General features: G+C 39.4%; 1 protein-coding gene and 1 long non-coding RNA gene across 12 annotated transcripts in view; one reads left to right on the top strand and one right to left on the bottom strand.

Annotated features, from left to right (window-relative positions):
- LOC135264185 (uncharacterized) overlaps positions 1-22870 on the top strand; it is a 27896-nt gene extending 5026 nt beyond the window's left edge. Inside the window, exon 3 of one of the 2 annotated variants that reach the window (XR_010332626.1) lies at positions 22679-22870. This is a non-coding gene — a long non-coding RNA (uncharacterized LOC135264185). Of the gene's footprint in view, positions 1-6032; positions 6765-22678 lie in introns of those variants that run through there. The other variant, XR_010332624.1, reaches the window with a different exon arrangement.
- LOC135264106 (membrane-spanning 4-domains subfamily A member 4A-like) overlaps positions 1-22879 on the bottom strand; it is a 52349-nt gene that overhangs the window by 7709 nt on the left and 21761 nt on the right. For 3 of the 10 annotated variants that reach the window (XM_064352792.1, XM_064352847.1, XM_064352813.1), the window contains 3 exons: positions 22766-22879; positions 22068-22145; positions 4084-4401 (listed from right to left, as the gene is read on the bottom strand). In XM_064352792.1, coding sequence (XP_064208862.1) covers positions 4264-4401; positions 22068-22145; positions 22766-22879 — 330 coding nt within the window. In that variant the 3' untranslated portion in view covers positions 4084-4263. The other 7 variants (XM_064352783.1, XM_064352775.1, XM_064352769.1 and 4 more) reach the window with 7 other exon arrangements.

Here is a 22879-nt window from a genome sequence, read left to right as displayed (position 1 = left end):
TTGTGTTGCTAGAGGAGGAATGCAGACGGAAATGGAAGTATCTTGGGGACAAGTACGTGAAAGAAAGGAGGGCAGAGAAGGAGAAACGGAGTGGGGCAGAAGGAGGGAGTCAGAAGAGATGGAAATTCATGGCTATAATGTCATTCCTTGAGCCACACTTAAAGGAGAGACCAACAAGCTCGAACTGTCAGTTTGAGATAGGCAGCCAGGAGGAAAGCAGGGACATTACTGTTGAGTCTGTCCTACTTCCTATGGTGTCCCAAGTTGAGGTAGGTGTAGCAAGTCTCAGGGACCTGTTAGGAATTGTTAGGGTGATTTGGTCAAAATTAATGATCTGTAACACTTATGTATTATATTCTCTCAGGAGGAGGAGGAATGTGAGCCACCCTCTTCACCTCCTACAACACCGTATCTCCCACTAGCTACAGCCAGGGTTTGTGAGCCACTCTGCACACCTGCACGTCCCCCACCCAGTGCATCCCGGGCTGTGGAGACCCCTGTCAGCAGGGAGAAGGGACGAGGAAACAAACGGAGAGCAGAGCAAGAGGTAGAGCTCACTGGCTACCACTGGGAACCCCTTGCCACCACCAACAAACCCCTTAATGAGGAGGAACATTTTTTCATGAGCATGATCCCTGCCATGAAACTCTTGCGACCACGCAGAAGGGCTGAAGTCAAATTGAAATTCATGCAGATATTAATAGAAGCAGAGTTTGACAATGACCTTGAGGCTTAGGTTTTTCTTTTTTTCTGATAAGAAATTTTAAGAAGAAGAAAGTGCTGCGACAACGATAGATTTACGTTCACAGGTATCACGCCTGCTTGACTGTATGGTAAGTTGCAAAGTAACAAGTCTCATGTCTACACCTGTCAGATTTTTAGGATGTTAGAAAAACAGTAGGTAAACAAAATATAACCTACCGCAAACAAATGCTCAGCCGCTCAGCAGGACCAATGGACTCCCTGTAGTCGTTTTTTTTTTTTTGTGAAGCTGGGCCCGATGACCAGAGCAGATGGTCAAACTCTCGATTCATCCGGAAGTACGCCGTGAACCGGCCATCATCCAGGCGAAGCTCCTGGACCAGCTGGTGGTACTCTCCATAGTTCTCCTCCTTCTGAGGGTGTCATGTACCCACACGGATCTCCGTCTGTCTGTGTCCAACTTGTAATTTGCTAACATCCTTTCACCCTCAATCAGAGCCAGAGCAAGTGCCCTCCGCCTGTCCATTTTTTATGTAGATGTTTTTATTTCACTAACTATTTCTAATAAAATGTACAGATTGGTGAGTTTACTTCACAGCAAATAACGATTAGGCTTATGACAGGTGATTCTGTGGTTGCCTAGCAACAAGAAAGAAAAAAAGACGCCCCCAGCTGCTAAAACGCAATCATAGCTAGTGAACAAAAACAATTTGAAGGCAGCTCTTTTCAGTTAACAAAGCTACAGAACTAAAGGACAGACCCAAATGAGAATTCTAACTGAAGAACTTCAAATGACCTTTAATTGGATATTTAATTGGAAAGGCCCACATTTACATGTAGACAGATTTATTTTTATCTATTACAGATTATCATTCGTTTGGAGGATTGACAAGAAAAGAAAAATGTTTTATAAATGAAAAAAAAAAAGGAAAATTCACGAGGCCCCTTCGGTGGACGAGGCCCCAAGCAATTGCCTACCTATGGCCTATGGTAAAGCCTCCTATGAGTATATAGCCTGACACACACACACACAGATGGGTGACAAATTAAAGGAAAATCCAGCATAAATGAATGAGGAAGCATAACGAATGAAGATCCTTCCATACTCGTGTACTGCGTGATACAATTAAGCCATTACCACCCTACCATACTCCGTGGCATGCAAAAAAAGGCTCAGGTGACCTTGATTTGGGATCCAGATGGCAAAAGGAAAGTGACGTTGGAAGACGGTTCATTATTAAGGCGTGGATGGTAGGAGATCCACTCACAAAGACTGCTCTACTGTCTAGTGTTTCAACTAAAGTGACATCTGCATTTAAATCTATGGAAAAGACATCAGTACATAGGGTGGGAAATTGTGGTTGAAAGCGTATATTCAATGTCCGTGATGCTCGTGCATTACTGCGATACGTAAGGAAGAACAAAAGAGCAACTCTCCGTCAGGAGACTGAGAAGTGATCAGACTCTGTCAACAAGAACAGTTAATCAACAACTACATAGAGAGGGATATTATAGCAGGGTTGCAGTGCATTAACCCCTCATTACAAAGACAAATGCACATTTGAGAGTTCAGTGGTGCAAAAACCATGGGCACTGGTCTACAGATATGTGGAAAAAAGTGATATGGACAGATGAGTCATCCTTCAACATATTCTCGACATGTGGGCAAGGGCACGTGTGGTGTACACCAAGAGAACGGTACAGGCTTGAATACTTGACCCCTACAGTGAGGGGGCCCGTTGGCTCAGTTATGCTGTGGGGGGCATTATCCTGCCATGGTTTGGGTCCAGTTGTCCCCTTAGAGGGAAGGGTCACTGCAAATCAATACAAAGTTATTCTGAGTAATCACCTTTATCCCATGATTAAACATTTCTATCCTGATGGGAATGGTCTCTTCCAAAATGACAATGCCCCCATCAACAGGGCACGAGGGGTCACTGGATGGTTTGATGAGTGTGTAAATGATGTGAATAATATGCTATGGCCTTCGCAGTCACCAGATCTCAATCCAATTGAACGCCTATGGGAGGTTTTGGACTGACGTGTTAGACAGCGCTCTTCACCACCATCATCTAAACACCAAATGAGGATATATGTTTTGGAAGAATGGTGTTCCATCCCTCCATTACAGTTCCAGAGACTTGTAGAATCCAATACACATTAAAGCTGTTCTAGTGGCTAGTGGAGGCCCAACACTAAATTTACTGAGACACTTTATGTTGGTGTTTCCTTTAATTTGTCACCTATCTGTACACAGTCCATACGTTGGAATTATTTCCTATGACACATGCAACCTAAGACCCCTGTACCAAAGGAAAGAACCGTTATGATATACGTAGGGGAAATTATACTGTATTCATTCGGCACCAACCGTTCTTGGATAGACTATTTTGAGTCAGATTCTCATGTTCTGACAACATCAAAACAGACACGGGTTTAATAAAAATTATTTATTAAACAAACGTACAAACACAGAGCATACATAGACTAATCGAACCAGGGAGAACTATGCTAAATATGGGAAGGATGGAGGGTTGGTGTGTGTGCGTGTGTGTGTGTGCGCGCGCGTACGTGTGCACGTCTCTGGACAAAAGATGAAGGGCAAACCGTGTTAGCTGTGTTTGTGTAAAGTAGTGGGATCAGCGTGTCTGATAATCTTACCTACATGAAAGTATTGCATCGCTCCCGGTAGCGCCGAAGAGGGAAGCGTGGCTTCAGCTCTTTAGCGATACAGTACATGCAACCAAGCAAGTTATTCATCCACTTCCCACTACCGACTATACTAAGAGTGTGGATCATTAATTAAGGAGTTAGCAGAAGGAGGGGGAGAGAGAGGGAGACCACACGTTTGGCAGTACTTATCACCAGGGCAAATAACGTGAAAGGACAAATGGAACTTAAAAAGAAAGAAGCATCGCACACTCTACTTACTCCAATGCAGATTTTTATCTCCAACATTTCGGCAGCAAGCTGGGTCAGGGCTGACAAAGGCAGCTTGCTGCCGAAACATTGGAGATAAAAAATCTGCATTGGAGTAAACAGAGTGTGCGACTCTTCTTTCTTTTTAAGTTTCACTTGCATGTCCTTCTGGTCTGCACCTCACTAAATCAAGGTGTGCGTTTTCTTTTTCACTTTTGAAACGACAAATGGAAACACACCACATCCCATTAGTCGCAATAAATTCCTTTTAAATTGCAGCCCGTGGGTAAAAAAAACTGGAGAGGTCATTTGGATCGGTTGTCAAACAGACCACTGGTCCGCTGTTTCTGAGAAAGACTTGAATAACAAAAAGCACATTTTAAAATTTTTACATTTTTTTCTAGGTACAGTGTGTCCTTTATACTTCAATACAAATTGATTTTTATTCCATGGCTACAGAACAAATGCAACGAAAATACACATTAGCCATCCTAACTGTAAGGAGGCCCTGCTTTATATAATTGGTAATATACATAACAAGATATTTTGTAAAAAAAAATGTATAATGGAAAGTTATGAAAGGTGATAAAGACAAAGTAGCTAATCTATGTCTGTTATTTATATGTAAAATCCGAATATTATTTATTGTCTTGAAGGTCTTGTAGGATTGAAAGAGAGATAAACTGATCTCTTTCCAGGAAGGAGTTCATCATATATATGAGGCTTCTCTGTTTGCATGCTGCCCATCGCAGTTTGGTCCAAAATGGGTGAAATTGTCGTCTTTAGAAAGGAAAAAGAGAAGGAAAGAAAAAGGTTAATAAAGAAATGTCACTTTACACTAATGCCAGCAGGAAGTGTTTCTGCACGACAGCAGTTTGAGTTCAGCAGTGGAGAGGACATACCTGACTGATACAGTACATTGTACATTCAGTCTGTATTTTGTATTTAGTCTTGAGTCTGTATATTTTTTTATGTAGCATGACTGTTTACATAGGTTTCCATCCAACAAGAGACCAGAAAATGAAATCAACCATCTTGCTGCCAACCTTTAACTTTGCTGTAACTTTAGCATAATTTTATACTGAAACACTATCTCTGTATTTTTCAAGCATCACCATTATATGCACATCAGCACATCTAGATATTATGTGAAATGCTTGGGGAAAACACCCAGAGGAAGAGCAGTAGAATAGTCTTAAACCGAGGATAAAACAAGATAAAAACTGAAAAGGCCAATCACCCAAACATGAGTTGTGAGATCCATTATCTGTAGTATACAGGTAGTGAGATAACAGTGTTAACAGAGTTATTACCTGATAAGTTTTTGGTGTTGAGATGAGATTTTCTGATGTGACTTGACTGTTTGTGGCTGGTATATATACCACTTGCTATAATAAAAATTAAAAAACATTGATTTTCTGTCATGGTTCTGTGTTTCTGTCTCTGTTTTTCCCTGTTGGGCCGCCAGATGGCAGCACTTCTGTTTTGTGTGCTGCTCGTTCCCCTGTTGGTTAATTGTATTATTGCTTTCAATTATTTTATTATTGTCTCGTTATTTAATCATCGTCCCCACCTGCCTCTCGTTTTCCCTTCCCTCTGGTTTGATTGTTCTTTGAGTTCACCTGTGTCTTGTTACCCCTGTCTATTTAAGTTCTTTGTCCCCTTGATTCGGGTGCTGGTTCCTTGTGTTTGTTTCCGACTTGTGCTTGTTCCTGACCTGTATGTATCTTCTTGCGTTTCTTTTATGTGTTTGCCTGTGTGTTCCGCATGCCTGTACCCTGCCTGCCTGTGTTTTTTTGATCTTAAGAATTTTTTGAGTTTGTTGTTTTGCCCTTCGTAGCCTTATCTGTTCCCTGTTTGTTTGCCTTATTTTGTTGGAGTAAAGTCCTTGTTTGTATCTATCCTTTTGAGTTTCGTGTGTTTTTTCACTCTGCACCTGGGTCCTAACCCCCCTGAACCGTGACATTTTCATCAATAAATTTTCATCATTAATAGAGTACTTGGCAGCTGCAAAAGAAATGTGATGCTCTCTACTTAGATGAAGCTCACAATAGCAATGTCATACACTTCAGAATTAAGCTACAGGTAGTTGATGCATGGACATCACAATCCAGGAGTATGTGCTCCCAACCACTGTTGCTCTTTATTGATAATATCTTTCTCAGAGTTCAATGTGACATCACTTTAGACACGGTTACTCATCAAACACCAGCAAGCAGAGCTGTCGGCAAACATACCCCAACAAGGGGCCCAGCATTTTTGTACATGATCCTGAAACTGCTGGGATGTTAACTGTTTTATTAACTCAAGGCACACATGTGGAAATAACACGGAGACACCTGCTTTCAGTATATGTTGTGATTCCCATTTATCCATGTTTTTAGCCACTAACTGTATTTTCATTCTTGCAGTTGTAATGGTTATCTGGACCCATCATTAAACAGACCGATGCAGTACTCTGCTGAACAAGGCAGCCCAGATTGTAATGTAGATCTCACCTCTGTAGAGCAGTCACACACTGCTCTGCAGGCGAATGCTGAAACACAGATGGAGATGATGAACTCCAGGATGGAGAAAACCAGCAGCACTCCTGTCATCCCATATGAGCTGGTCTGTGAAAAGAGAAATGGAGAACAGATCAGTGGCAGACAATCATTCATTCCTACATTTAGCTACATTCTGCAGACTTGGACTTTGCATAATAAACACTTAAGACGTGTTAAAATATTTTCAGTAAGACTGTCAGGACATCTTTGTTTCACAGGGGACGACAGCTCAGGAGGTAAGAGCGTTTGTCTGGCAGTCAGAGGGTTGCCGGTTCGGTCCCCCGCCCTGGGCGTGTCGAAGTGTCCCTGAGCAAGACACCTAACCCCTAATTGCTTCCAACGAGCTGATTGGTACCTTGCATTGCAGCCTTTCACCGTTGGTGTGTGTGTGTGAATGAGAGGCATCAATTGTAAGTGCATTGGATAAAAGCGCTATATAAATGCAGTCCATTTACCATTTACTTACAGAGCCCATGTGGTCACCAGTGAGTTTAGCTACAAGTCAGAAAGATTCCCTCCTAGTCTGAGTCATAATCATATATTACATTAGCTTGTTGGAAGTCCAGACTATTTAGATATGCATACTTGGATCATGTTTTTAAAAAGTGACTTTTTTACCTGAAGCGTATGTTGAAGCCGTTGACAATCGTTGTAGTAATATGACTCCTCACTGCGAAAGCAGTGATATCTTGAATATCCCATAAATACAATTTCCAGAGAGAAAAGGATTATTGCAATGCCAGCAGTGATGGTGCTGATGATGTTCATCCCAAGTGCTCCGTTCACCTGCAGAAAAGGCCGGGATTTAATATAATGCTTATATATAGTATATATAATAATTGATTTACACAAAATATAACCGAAATACACCCCTTGGTCTGGGGCTCTTTTTCATGGTTTGGGCTTGGCCCCTTAGTTCCAGTGAAGGCAAATCTTAATGCTACAGCATACAATCACTTTCTAGATGATTCTGTGCTACCCCAACAGTTTAGCGCTAAAAAGAATAATTGTATATTTGGTCGCCTAAAGTTATCTTTCAAAGAAAATATTGTAGTGAAGTAACGCCTGGACTGCGGCTGTGCTGCCAAGAGGGCGGCTTCACTCAATTAGGAGCGAATGACTCTCACCTGCGTGTGCTGTTGTGGACTCTGGCAAGTCTTTAAATAGAAGGCAGAGCCAGGCGCTTGGGGTTGTGGGGGTCATATTCTTGTGTTTGCGACCTGTGTGCAGCAGACTTTCGACATATGGCCCTCGCCAATTGTTCTGGCCACACTGCTTGTGTGGTGTGACAAATCTGGAGTGCCGTGGACCAAACTGGTGTCGCCTCTTCCAGTGTTGGCTGGCACTCAAGCTCAGACCCCGAGGAGGGTTCTTGTCAACAGTGGCAGGGAAGTTTTAATCTGTTTAATTGTGTCTTTTTGTCCCAGGTTTTTACTTTGTTTGTGCTCTTAATAAGTGGCAGTGCGGAAGGGAAGCTGCATGGGGCGGTCGGTGGTTGGGAAGAGAGTACTAGGCTAGCCTACCGATTATAAGCCTACTATAACAAGATTGTAGTGTGCATTCTCACATAATATTCTCACTTTGCTACGTGTGCTTATGATTACCATTCTTACAAGTTTAACAGTGCACTTGGCTGTGTGTAGTGACTGTAAATTGCTCCGTACCGTAGCCTATCCGGGCCGCCCGGTGGGGTTTTCCCCCCGATTTGCCCTTGACCAACAATAAATAAAGCCTATTATATTTTTCCATATTCCGTGGAGTGTGTTCTCAACTTCCTATATATCTGGACCTACCGGTAAAAAGGTGATGGCAGCCTACAAATTATTTCTGGTCCCTTCTAGTAGGGTTTATTACAATATAATGATTTACATATTCCAACAGATGGAACTCTATATTGGGATGGCAGGTATGCCGTCCTGCCAAGTTATGCCTTGGCGAGGCAGCATGCTTGGTATGGCAGATATGCCATCCCGCGAAGTTACGTCTTTGCGGGGTGGCATGCCCCATACCTATACAGCACTTTTCACTCCACAGACTCTCAGCCCTTAAAAACATTCATTTCTACCTTCTGACCCCATTTCAACAGACATAACTCACAAAAAAATTCACACATCCACACAATAATGCTCCAAATTTAGGGGATTTAGTATTTTTTCCTTCTTCTTTTTCTTCTTCCTGCCTGATTACATTATCAATGTCCAAGACCACAAATAATATGTCTCCCCATTGGACATTTAAGGTACATTTAAAACACCGGATGCACACACAAAATGACATATATAGAAGTGCACTCATTTAAAACTGCTAAATTTTGCCATTCCTACATCTCTATCAGTGGTGGCACACTGAGTGGCACTTTTGCATGTGTGAAAGGACAGGTTCGCATCTCCCCACGGACTCATGAAAACCTTTCACTCATTACACTGCCTTGCTAGGTCACTCAAAATAACACATTAAAACTTTTGCTTTTGCATCTTTATCATCTCTGCGGGAAACACATTTATATTTCTGAAATACACATAAAATACATCCACACTTTAGACAGGTCTGCTTTCGGCATTTTAACTGAGTTTAACGTTAGCTACCTTGCTAACAACATGACAGACCGACTGTATTAGTAGTGCAGACGGCTGTGAAATTCATGAGCACTAAAATCAGGTAACGTTACTGGTCGTACAGAAACTGGCGCAAGATAATGACTTCTTCACAGCAGGTATGTCACAGGGGACAGTGGCTGCAGCCAATGTTATGAAGAACGGTAGGACTAACTACTAGTCAATTATTAGTCAAAAGTCCTTTTAAGATATCTACAAAGAAGATATAGATATCTTGAAACGATATTATTTGGGAGATATCTTCAATTATCATTCTGTCTAGTTGGAACACATTTATAGATATCTTCTATTATCATTTTGACTAGTCAAAATTCTGTTGTAGATATCAAAAACTGGCTCCGTGTACGCATTCCACATTCTACAAACGCAGCGACCACCATGTCAGACCAACCAGAGTCAAGCATCTTTGTCAGGGTTTTCAATGCTGCGGCCCGTGCGAGAAATTAAATGTTAACTTTACTTTTTTTAAACAAGACGAACTGTTTCGCCCCATCTCTTTCTACTTTGTGGCATTTTCTTACTTGTTTTTAGAGAACAGCAACCGCCATTTCTTAAACCATAATTGATCACACCAGGTTTGCAAAACATTACATTTACAAAATATTTATATATGGCAAAGGCTTTTAACCAAAGCAACGTGCAATAAGTGTATACCGAAGGTCGTTGGAAAAACTACAGCACATAGGTCCGACAAGGTCCAATTCTCATAAAGTATCAGTACCCCGAGCCATGAACATAGCTCGTTCAAACAGTAAGCATAAAGACCAATATCTATTGCGAGGCCTTGCATCACAATCACGTCAGGCACAGCAGATTTGTATACCATTTGTATAAATACAGAATGTGTACTTCAGAGAACTTGTGCTGGAAAACAGTAGGGAAACTGACTACAGTTGAAAAGCTGTCATGAGAAACTGATGTAATTGGCCAAATCTGAATGACCACAATCCCTTCAGATGGTAAGATGAAAACACAGGGCCAAGTTACATTAAATAATTAGGAAACATTGGGTAGCATTGCTTTGGATTAGAACTTTGTGCGAGGTAAAATAGGCACTATTGTTTGTTGTAACTTGGCCTCATTTTAATATCAGTACGTTTAATGGCAGGCCTAGATTTTGCATGTTTTAATTAATGACTTATAGACAGTGCTTTGTATGCCTGAGTAACTTGGTATTTTTGTATGTTGAAAACATGTTTTTGTTGAGATTCTGGTTCACCTTGCACAGCAAGAGGACTAAACAAACAGGGCTCAAATTCCTATTCACATAAATACACATGAAATATAAAATTAAATGTGCATGTTTCTGGTCTGAAACAACACACACACACACCCATAAGATGTCACAACTGGAAGTTTAGAATTGTCTGTCAGTGAGGTTGGTGTGACTGTGCTCTTAGGATTGATGTGTTTGAGGACAACTTGCGTCGATAACATCACAGTATATTCCATGACCACTTCCAAAAATAAATACACTGCCTGGCCAAAAAAAAAAGTCACCGTTTAGATTTTATTGGACAGTGCCCACTGTACAAGCCTCTGGAGGCAGTGTTATGATCTGGGGTTGCTTCAATTGGTCAGGGCTAGGCTCAGCAACGTTATGCGGCAATAAAATGAAGTCAACTGAGTACCTGAATGTACTGAATGACCAAGTTATCCCATCAATGGATTTTTCTTCCCTGACGGCACGGGCACATTCCAGGACGACAGTGCTAAGATTCATCGGGCTCAAATTGTGAAAGAGTGATCTGGGAGCATGAGGAATCATTTTCACAAATGAATTGACCACCACACAGTCCTGACCTTAACCCCATTGAAAGTCTTTGGGATGTGCTGGAGAAGACTTTACGGATTGGTTCGACTCTCCCGTCGTCTATACAAGATAATGCAATTCTGGATGGAAATAAGTGTTGTGATGTTGCATAAGGTTGTCGAAACAATGCCATGATGAATGTGCACCGTAATCAAAGCTAAAGGCGGTCCAACGAAATATTAGAGCGTGCGATTGTTTTTTGGCCTGGCAGTGTATTTACAGGCAGCTGCTCTGGAAATGATAAATCAGAGCTACTGAAATCTGTCAGTAAATATCTGAATGGTCACATCCAGTCAGTGATCAGAACTCACCAGGCATTTGTTGAGTTTGTTGTTCGCAGCAACACTCAGAGCTCCTGAGGAAATGTACTGAGGGGGGATAAAAAAAGGTAAATTAACTCATTTGAGTTTGGAACTTTGTGTTTTCAGTCCTCAAATTCACCCAATACTCCAGTAAGCATATTTGAAAAAGAAAGTTTCAGTAAAGAAAGACACTACAAACAGCAAAATACTATATTCTTTTCATGTTTTAGTATGCATTTTAATCCAGTCACAGTTTCTAAACCCTGGGTTAAATTGGCATTCAATCCAGACAAAGTGAAAAATTGCACCTAAATCATGCTGAAATCGATTTTTCACCTAATCAATGACACACCTGGGACTGAAGCACAATCATCTACTAGAGGATCTGTGTTTTGTCCACATCATTTATACCTAATAACCCAGTTCAGTTCAGCAAAGATTTTTTAAGCAGCAGGATTGAATAAATGAATGAACTTACGATAACTCCTCCCCAGAAAACAATCCCAGTGAAAACAGCAATGCTTTCAGCATAGATGGCCATTGTGATGCCAAATAATATGTCCAGCACTCCAATCATTATTTGCACTGTCTGTAAAAACAAAAAAACAACAAAAATGTTACCAGTTTGTGTCTATGTTTGGATAATTGCAAGGCACTGAATTTTACAGCAGTGTGTCCTAATGTCAATGTCTTTCTTACAAAGCCTTTCCACTGACAGTCTGGGATTGCTGCAGCAATGACTTTGCTTGCAGGTCCCTCTCCAGAGGGAGAGAATGGTAAAATGCAAGAGTAGAGCAATTATCTTACCCCCAGTGCCTTTGGATCTCCTTTCAGAAAGTTTCCCAACGCAGAGGAAACATGTGGGGTAGTGCAGAAAGCTGGTGCAGTAGGACCACTTTGCTGAGGGTACATTGGGGTGAAGACCACAAATTCACTCTGTGTTGAGCTGGCCATTTTACAAGCAGTGCCCTCTGTGGGAAGAGGTGGATAAAGGAAGTGGAGGTACAGTTTTACATTACATGATTATACCCATGATTATACTCTTCTTTTCTTCTTCTATTTTCTGCCTGATTACATCATCAATGCCACTAGACCACAAATAATATGTCTCCGCATTGGACATTTAAGGTACATCAGCTAATAAAAACATTGGATGCACATGCAAAATGACATATATATAGAAGTGCCCTTTGATGTCATTTCACCAAGTAGTGTGTCTGCCTGTGATACTTTTGTCTGACTGACAGACTAGGTTCAACCTCGCGTTCAGTTGACCACTCTGTTTTCAGATTTCGCAACACCGTAAACATTCTTGCCCGAAGTTACCGGCTCATGATACAGAATTTTGAACTCGGCAATTAGATGTTTCATGTCGAAGTGCACCATGGGAGTCGTAGTTAACCTATAAATCTCCACACACATTTGCAAATTGCCAGACGCATTTGCAGATCTCTGCCACGGCAGAAATGTAGCAAAAATCACGTGTAAAAAGACAGCCAATTGAGAGGCCCGCTTGAGTTTTAACTGATGATATAGACATTTACAGATCTATGTACGCATTTACAAATCTGTGTACGCATTTACAGATTTATGTACGCATTTACAGAATGTGTACACATTTACAGATCTGTGATTACAGCATTTACAGATCTGTGCCATTTACAGATCTGATACGCATTTACAGATTTATGAGCATTTACAGATTGACCATTTACAGATCTGTGCACACATTTACAGATCTGTATACGCATTAACATAGATTTATGTACACATTTACAGATCTGTGCTACTGCATTTACAGATTTATACCATTTACAGATTTATGTACGCATTTACAGATCTGTGTATGCATTTACAGATTTATGTATCGCATTTACAGATCTGTTAGATTTACAGATTGTATGCATTCGATTGTACATTTACAGATCTGTGTATGCATTTACAGATCTGTATACGCATTTACAGATTTATGTACGCATTTACAGATCTGTGCACACATTTACAGATCTGTATACGCATTTACAGATTTATGTATGCATTTACAGATCTGTGCACGCATTTACAGATCTGTATACGCATTTACAGATTTATGTACACATTTACAGATCTGTGTATGCATTTACAGATTTATTTACAGATCTGTGTACACATTTAAAGATCTGTGTACGTATTTAAAGATTTATGTAAACATTTGCAAATAATTCTGCTACAATAATAGCCCCATGGTAGTGTAACCACAAAAAAAAGACAAAAACGTTGGACAGTGGCTGCACACAATGTTATTTAGAACGGTAGGACTAACTAATTAACTTGCACACACATCACATATAGGCTACTTCATCACGTGCAACATGTCGACAATCTTATTAAGCAAATCCAACTATTTATTTCTTCAGACTACTTCATAATACTGCGTACAACCACTTGCCAACATTTTCTGTGTGTGTGTGTGTGTGTGCGTGCGTGTGTGTGTGTGTACTACAGTTCTATATGTTGGCTAGTGTTGGGCAGAGCTACTAGCTTAATTAGCCTATGTTTTCTATTACCATGTGTGTACTTTCTATTTCTAAAGCAAGCTACAATTGTAGGCTAGCTGTATTGGCATAAAAGTATGTTTGTTACACCAGCATCATTTATTGACTCAGAAAATCCCAGTTTACATTTAAAACCCCATTGTCCATCGGATATTGAAAGCAAAACCTAAAATGGACCATTCAGACCAAAAAGGGCAGGTGCCTCCCCTGCACCCCATTTATGAATTAAATAGTAATTATAAATGTATATTATGCTCTGGTTATGCCACTTTCACATAGCTAATGTCGGCTACGCTAAGAAGAAAATGTTTTCTAAAGTAGATACTGTCAGAGATAATATGCGCGCCATGGAAGCTGCAGCCATACCTTTCATCCTCATCAACAAAATCAACCCTTTAAAATTACGCCCAGTTGAGTCTTCTTCATCATTATAATAAAAAAACAAATTCTCAAAATAATACACAAAATAGTGTCCACAAACCAAACGTCAAATTGAAAACAATTTCTTAGGTGTAAGCTTCTTACTGTTAAAATTGCCACAGAAACCTCACAGTAAACAGTTTGGACGCAGCCATAGACCCTCCTCTTCCAGCAAAACTTAGTTTCAGACCACAATGATTTCCAATGATTTTTCAATGAAAATTCAATTCACTTCAATATTTGACTGATTTTCATTGTTCCCATTCAGTAAATACAGATCAATAGTGACTGGTTGGGTCCCCCTCTGCACACATGGTTAAATACAGTATTTTACAATATGTACAATGTCCAACTGTTTTGTGGACTGGCTTGTTTAGGAGAAACAATTTATTTTGAAGTTCATTGATGAAAATAAAAAGTATGTAACATACTGGTGAAATTTCAATATCTTTCATTAGTAACTTAACTTTGTAAATTCAGTGAAATGATAGGACCTTATTCCACTCAGCTCCGCATAACTTCAACTAATAATGCTCCGCATAACTTCAACTAATAAAGAAAAATAACATCAGCAAGACAAAAAATGTAGCCATAAAATCCAGAAATAAATGCAAAAAGAAAACTTCCAATTCACTGGGCTTTAATACAAGGCAGAGGGAAAGAACGAAAGAAAAAAAACAGCAGAATACTTTCCAGCCAAGAACTGGGTCAAGAGTTCAAATCTAATAACGGAACACTCCTAACTGAGAAATGATAATGGAAAAGTTCTAGCCAATAGTGGCTACATTTGACATCGAGTATATATGTCAGGCAGTGACAACATATCACATTTGCCATGGCCATTCTTTTTAAAGGTAAGTAACTTTCTTTTATAGGTGCACACATTAGCAAATAAAAGCCTTATTTGTACATATAACTTTTAAAGAGTTTCCATTGAATTGATTTCAGTGCTGATTGCAAACATGCGTATAAATGAATTCAATTCACGTCTTTTAATTTTCATTTGATTGGCTAGATTTGCTTGTGACACATAAACCAATCTATTCATTGACAATTTCAATAACTCATTTACGCCCCCAGATCATTAAAAACGTGAGAAGTTCAGTCAGCTTACATAAGCATTTGGGAACTATGCATAACCTAAAAAGTATAAATGCTTTTACTTCCCCAGTATTTCCCCACTCCAGTCATTTGCTCCACTCCAAGTCCTAAACTGAGCAGTTTGCATGGATTAATCAGAAAACAATCCGAAATTAATAACTGTGTACATTGACACTATTATTTACACATCAAAAAAAGGGAACACCCAATAACTTGCACATTTGAGCTGGAAACGGCTCAAACAACTCCTCATCGGGATATTGACCAGACTGCCACTAAATACTAGAAACAAATACAGTAACCCCCCACCCCCCACCCCCCATTTATTAATTAAATAGTATATATAAATATATATTATGCACTCGTTATGTCACTTTTACACAGCTAATCCTGGCTACAATACGATTTTATTTTTACAAGACAAAAAGCAGAAAAACCGTCTTTTGACACGTTGCAACAAATATTATAAAAGCTACCATTTGTCTGGAGGCATAGTGTAGTCCAAACAAACGAATACCATAGAATGTTAAAATTATAACATTTAGGCGTACAAAAAAGCATAAAATTTGGAATTCAGACTGCCATCGGGAAGAAAATGTTTTCTAAAGTAGATACCGTCAGAGATAATACGCACGCCATGAAAGTTGCAGTCATACCTTTCGCCCTCATCAACAAAATCAAACCTTTAAATTACGCCCAGTTGAGTCGTCTTCGTCATTATAATACAAAAACAACTTCTCAAAATAATACACGCAATAGTGTCCACACACCAAATGTCAAACTGAAAACAATGTCTGAAGAGTAAGCTTCTTACCTTCCACAAACAAACCTAGAAATGTTTAAGGTGTAACTCTCTTACTGCTAAAATGAGCACAGAAATCGCACAGTAAACATTGTGGACGCAACCACAGACCCTCCCTTCCAGCAAAACTTAGTTTCAGACCACCATGATTTCCTCTCTATTGTCAGTCACATGGTATCTTGTGGGAGAACGCAAAGTGAACGTGCTGTTCAAGACAGTAGCCACATAAGACGTTGATATTCTTTATTTGAAGAAATACGCCCAAACAACATTATTGGCACTACTAGTTACGCTCATTGTTGAAAACCATAGTTTAAAAAAGCTGTTAAATAGTTGCTCTTTGTCCTTTCGACTACCAGATGCCACTATCCTGCGCTGTGTATAAAAGCTTTGAGTAATGAATCCTTTTTCCATACAGTTCAGAGGAACGGTTCAATGCTCTAGACAGCTTCGCTTTGCCATCACTATATGATGCTATCGAGTCAGCATGTACTAAAATCTCTAAGGAATATTTCCTGTTGAATTCATGCCACAAAGAAGTCAAGCTGTTCTGGAGGGAGAAGGAGGTCCTACCTGGTGCCAGATAGATGTGCGTAATAAAGCAGCCACTGCATATATGTACGCTAGCACACTTAGAGACTACAGCTCACAAATAACAACCAAAGGAAGAGTACATAGTTCAGACAAAACTGAGAAAATTCACACAACCAAAAAAATACATAAATAAATAAATGGCTGAACCATTCCTTGTATCAAGAGCTTGTCAGAGGTAAAAGATAGATTTAGATATTTAAAAAAAAGACCTTTAAGAAGTCTCAAGAGGTTATGTTTTCATAATCTTAAACTTTTTCGCCTTTGCTACACCCTCCACCCCCCCCCCCCTCTTCAGACACCCACCACCACACCAAGAGATCAAATCCACAGGAAACACTGGTATGTATTTTGAGGAGTAGGCACCGGCACGTATTTTGGTCCAGTTCAAACACTGGTTAACACTATGGTATTTTTGTAATGTTTGAAGCTTCACTACCTGCCTTTTCGTAGTCTTTCGGTCGCTGAAGAAAAAAAAAGAAAAGAAGCACCTCAGAAAGGAGCAAGCACGGAGCGCGCGGCCTAGGCTCTTTTTGAAAATAAATATGTGGACGCGACAGTATGGATTTGAAAGCCCATTTAGGCAGAAATATTTAGAAAGTTTAACATTTTTAATTTATGAATTTAATATATAGGCCATATACAGTACATATATATAATAATTATTTTATAGTTTTTATTTTATTTTAATTATAATTTTTTTTGTTATGGTGTGGCGGCAAGGATTTTGCCATGGCGCCACGCCACAGCAAAACCTTACCAGCGGAAACTTTGGGATGTGCAAATAGTCTGGGTTAAAGATGAAATTAAATCAAATCAAAACTGCCTCATTTATTTTGCTTTAAATTTTAATTAACTCCAATATTTTACTTATTTCCATTGTTCCCATTCAGTGAATACAGATCAATAGTGACTGGTTGGCTCCCCCCTGCACACATTGATATTTAATACAGTATTTTACAATAATGTCTAACTGTTTTGTGGAGTGGCTTGCTTTGGAGAAACAATTCATTTTGAAGTTCATTGATGAAAATAAAAAGTATATAACATACTAGTCACATTTCAGTATCTTTCATTGATAACTTAAGTTTGTAAATCCACTGAAATGATAGGACCTTATTCTACTTAGCATTATTACTGAGTTATGTACAGTTAAGAAAACTATATCAGCAAGATGAAAAATATACCCATAAAATCTAGAAACAAATGAAAAACAAACAAAAGAAAACACCCAATTCACTGGGCTTTAATAAAAGGCAGAGGAAAAGAAACAAAAAAACAGCAGAATACTTTCCAGCTAAGAACTGGGTCAGGAGATTACTCACCCCCCGGAAGTACCGGAAGACTCCTAACTGAGAAATGATAATGGCAAAGTTCTAGCCAATACTGGCAACATTTGACATTGAGTGAGCAGTGACAACATATTGCATTTGTCACGAGCATTCGTTTCAAGCATAAGTAACTTTCATTTTTATGGGTGGACACATAACCAAATAAATGCCTGATTTGTACATATAACTTTTAAAGAGTTTCCATTGAATTGATGCCAATGCTGATTGCAAACATACGTATGAATGAATTCAATTCACACAGCTTTTTTGGGATAGGAGTGCTTTCTACCCCACTTAGATTGCTAGTTCCATTCGTTTGATGGGCCAGATTTGCTTGTGACACATAAACCAATCTATTCATTGACCATTTCAATGACAGAGAGACCTCATTGACTCCCCCAGATCATTAAAAAACATATAAAAAGTTCAGTCAGCATACATAAGCATTTGGGTACTATGTATTACCTAAAAATGATAAATGCTTTTACTTCTTTTTATTGAGAGTATTTCCCCACTCCAGTAATTTGCTCCACTCCAAGTCCTAAACTGAGCAGTTTGCATGGATTAATCAGAAAACAATCCGAAATGAAAAACTGTGTACATTGACACTATTATTGACACGTCAAAAAAGGGAACACCCAATAACTTGCACATTTGAGCTGGAAACGGCTCAAACAACTCCTCATCGGGATATTGACCGGACTGCCACTAAATACTAGAAAAGAAATACGGTAACCCCCCCCCCCCATTTATTAATTAAATAGTAATTATAAATATATATTATGCACTGGTTATGTCACTTTTACACAGCTAATGCCAGCTACACTAGGATTCTTTTTTACAAGACAAAATGCAGAAAAACTGTTTTTGGACACGTTGCAACTAATATTATAAAAGCTATAAAAGCTACCATTTGCCTGGAGGCGTTGTGTAGTCCAAATAAACGAATACCACAGAATGTAAAAATTATAACATTTAGGAATACAAAAAAGGCGACAAATTTGGAATTCAGACGGCCGTTGGGCAGAAAATGTTTTCTAAAGTAGATACTTTCAGAGATAATATGCGCACCATGAAAGTTGCAGTCATACCTTTCGCCCTCATCAATAAAATCAAACCTTTTAATTATGCTGAGTTGAGTCTTCTTCATCATTATAATACAAAATCAACTTCTCAAAATAATACACACAATAGTGTCCACAAACCAAACGTCAAACTGAAAACAATGTGCAAGGAGTAAGCTTACCTTTCACAAACGAGCCTAGAAATGTTTCAGGTGTAAGCTTCTCACTGCTAAAATGAGCACAGAAACCACACAGTAAACGTTGTGGACGTAGCCATAGACCCTCCTCTTCCAGCAAAACTTAGTTTCAGACCACCATGATTTCCTGTCTATTGTCAGTCACATGGTATGTTGTGGGAGACCACAAAATGTGCATGCTGTTCAAGACTGTGCCCCTCTTAGACAAATCAGGTCGCTCTGTCCAGAAAACAATGCGAGTGAATAGCCTAATTAGAGATTTAGAGATTTCACTCACACACACACACATAAACACACACACACATTCACTACCCAATTCATGAAGCACTGTCAACCCCACAACCACCACTAAGCAATAGTATCTTGATTCCGAATTAAAATACAAAGCCTGCATAATCCTTGCCTGTTAAATAATAGGCAAATGGCAAGGCAAAATATGAACAACCCCATGTGAGTTTCAGTCAGCAGGTTAACTATCAAATATGAGATGTAGCCACATAAGACGTTGATATTCTTTATTTGAGCAGATGGAGATGATGAACTCCAGGTTGGAGAAAACCAACAACAGGGAAACAGAACAGATCAGTAGCAGTCAATCACTCACTCCTACATTTACATTCTGCAGACTTGGACTTTTGCATAATAAACACTTAAGACTTGTTAAAATATTTTCAGTATGATTGTCAGTAGCTAAATCTTTATTTCATTTATGGAGCCCATGTGATCAAGAATGCGTTCAATTACAAGTTAGAAGGGTTCTCTCCTAATGACATCAGCTGAGTCATAGTCATATAACACATTAACATTACATTACATTAGAGGCATTTAGCAGACCTCTTCCAGACACTACACATTTACTAGCATTTTTACTGTATCCATTTATACAGCTGATATATATGAAGCAATGCAGTTATACCTGCTCAAGGAACGATGTCCTTAGAATGAACCTCGACTTTCGGTTACAAGCACAGGCATATGAATTGTCACTGCCAGAGCAGGAATATCTCATTTCAACAACAAAGTCCAGGGAGAACAGGATTATCGCAAGGCCAGCAGTTATGCTGCTGATGATATTCATTCCAAGTGCTCCTTTTACCTGCAGAAAAGGCCAGGATGTCATATAATGCACATATATCATTTTAAACAGACGGGTGACAAATTAAAGGAAAAACCACAATAAAGTGTCTAAGTAAGGTGTTGGGCCACCATGAGCCGCCAGAGCAGCTTTAATGCGCCTTAGCATAGATTCTACGTTTAGCATAGCGAAGTCTCTGGAACTCCACTGGAGGGACAGAACACCATTCTTCCAATAGAAATTCCCTCATTTAGTGTTTTGATGATAGTGGTGGAGAGTGCTGTCTAACACGTCGGTCCAAAATCTCCCATAGGTGTTCAATTAGTCTTGTGTTCCTGTAATATGCCACGATGCATTTCCCCTCAGCCTATATAACAAAACAGTTATAATTTAGAAATACAAACACTGAAATTTATTCAGTTGTGTCCTATTTCAAGAAAATCGTTTTGCAATCTGTGATTTCATAATCTTTATGAAATTAGGTTGCTGCTGGTACAGAAATCAATGCTGTTATGCTGGATACGTCGCCGCTGGCCAACAGCGTAGCAGTAGCACATAGTAAAAACACGGCCATTCAAGAGTTAGAACATTACAGACACAGGTGGTTGGCTAATGACACACCCAGCGCTGGCTCATGTGGCTCTAAAATATCTGACCCGCAACCCAAACATGTGTTTCCTCCAAGCAGCTTTTCAGTATAGGAACAGATGTTGTGTCGAAAATACGAAAATACAAAAATACATATTAGCCATCCTAACTGTAAGGAGGCCCTGCTTTATATAATTGGTAATATACATAACAAGATTTTTTGTAAAATACATGATGCCGCTGATAAAAAAATGTATAATGGAATGTTATGAAAGGTGATAAAGACAAAGTAGCTAATCTATGTCTGTTATTTATATGGAAAATAGGAAGATTATTTATTGTCTTGAAGGTCTTGTAGGATTGAAAGAGAGACAAACATCTATACAAACATGCCCACTGATCTCTTTCAAGGAAGGACTTCATCATATTGAGGAGGCTTCTCTGTTTGCATGCTGCCCATCACAGTTTGGCCCAAAATGGGTGAAATTGTCATGGTCCTGTGTTCCTGTCTGCGTTTTAAAGCAGATGGGACTCTGTTATTGACTCCTGTTTAATTGTACGATTGTTTCATGTCTAATCATGTTTTCTGGCTTCTAATTCCTGCACGGCATACCTGATTGTTCATGTGCCTCCTGTCTAGTCGTATGTTTATATTAGTTGCTCTTGTTACTCAGGTGCTGATTTTGGGGTAATGTCTGTTGTTTGTGCTCCCTACTCATGTACATGCTCACATTTCTGCCAAGTCCTGTTTCTATGTTTGTATTCTGATTTTCTGTTTCTCTTGAGTTTTCTTCGTTGTTGAAACCCTCTGCGGGTCTTTGTTCCTTTGTTCCCTTTTGTTTCCCCCTTGTTAGTAAAGTCTTGTTCTCCTTCCATTTTGGACTTTTGCATTTTTTTTGGCTCTGCTCTTGGGTCCGAACCCCTTCGCACAACCTGACAGAAATTGTCATCTATAGAAAGGAAAAAGAGAAGGAAAGAAAAAGGTTAATAAAGAAAAATCACTTTACACTAATGCCAGCAGGAAGTGTTTCTGCACGACAGCAGTTTGAGTTCAACAGTGGAGAGGACATACCTGACTGATACAGTACATTGTACATTCAGTCTGTATTTTGTATTTTGTCTTGAGTCTACATATGTTTTTTTATGTAGCATGACTGTTAACTTAGGTTTCCATCCAACAAGAGACCAGAAAATGAAATCAACCATTTTGCTGCCAACCTTTAACATTGCTGTAACTTTAGAATAATTTTATACTGAAACACCATCTCTGTATTTTTCAAGCATCACCATTATATGCACATCTAGATATTATGTGAAATGCTTGGGGAAAACATCCAGAGGAAGAGCAGTAGAATAGTCTTAAACCAAGGATAAAACAAGATAAAAACTGAAAAGGCCAATCACCCAAGCACAAGGGTGAGATCCATTATCTGTAGTATACAGGTAGTGAGATAACAGAGTTATTACCTCATAAGTATTTGGTGCTGTGCTGAGAAGATTTTCTGATGCAACTTGATTGCTTGTGGGTGCCATATATACCACTTGCTATAATAATAAAAAAAACATGAAAAACTTTCATCAACAAATTTTCATCATATATAGAGTACTTAAGCAGCTGCAAAAGAAGTGTGATGCTCTCTCTATTTAGATAAAGCTCACAATAGCAATGTCATACACTTCAGAATTAAGCTACAGGTAGTTGATGCATGGACATCACAATCCAGGAGTATGTGCTCCCAACCACTGTTGCCCTTTATTGATAATATCTTTCTCAGAGTTCGATGTGACATCACTTTAGACACGCTTACTCATGAAACACCTGCAAGTAGAGCTGTCATCATCACTGTAGCTCCTGCCAAACATACCCCAACAAACACCCCTCTTTCATAATCACTGAGGTCCTGTCTACTGGCCTGCCCAGCATTTTTGTACATGATCCTGAAACTGCTGGGATGTTAACTGTTTTATTAACTCAAGGCACACATGCGGTAATAATACGGAGACACCTGCTTTCAATATATGTTGTGATTCCCATTTATCAATGTTTTTAGCCACTAACTGTATTTTCATTCTTGCAGTTGTAATGGTTATCTGGACCCATCATTCAACAGACCGATGCAGCACTCTGCTGAACAAGGCAGCCCAGATTGTAATGTAGATCTCACCTCTGTGGAGCAGTCACACACTGCTCTGCAGGCGAATGCTGACACACAGATGGAGATGATGAACTCCAGGATGGAGAAAACCAGCAGCACTCCTGTCATCCCCTGTGACCTGGT

The sequence above is a fragment of the Anguilla rostrata genome, chromosome 1, assembly GCF_018555375.3.
Source record: "Anguilla rostrata isolate EN2019 chromosome 1, ASM1855537v3, whole genome shotgun sequence".
NCBI classification, from domain to species: domain Eukaryota; kingdom Metazoa; phylum Chordata; class Actinopteri; order Anguilliformes; family Anguillidae; genus Anguilla; species Anguilla rostrata.
Note: the sequence above shows the minus strand (reverse complement) of the source record. Positions and strands in the feature narration are given on the sequence as shown.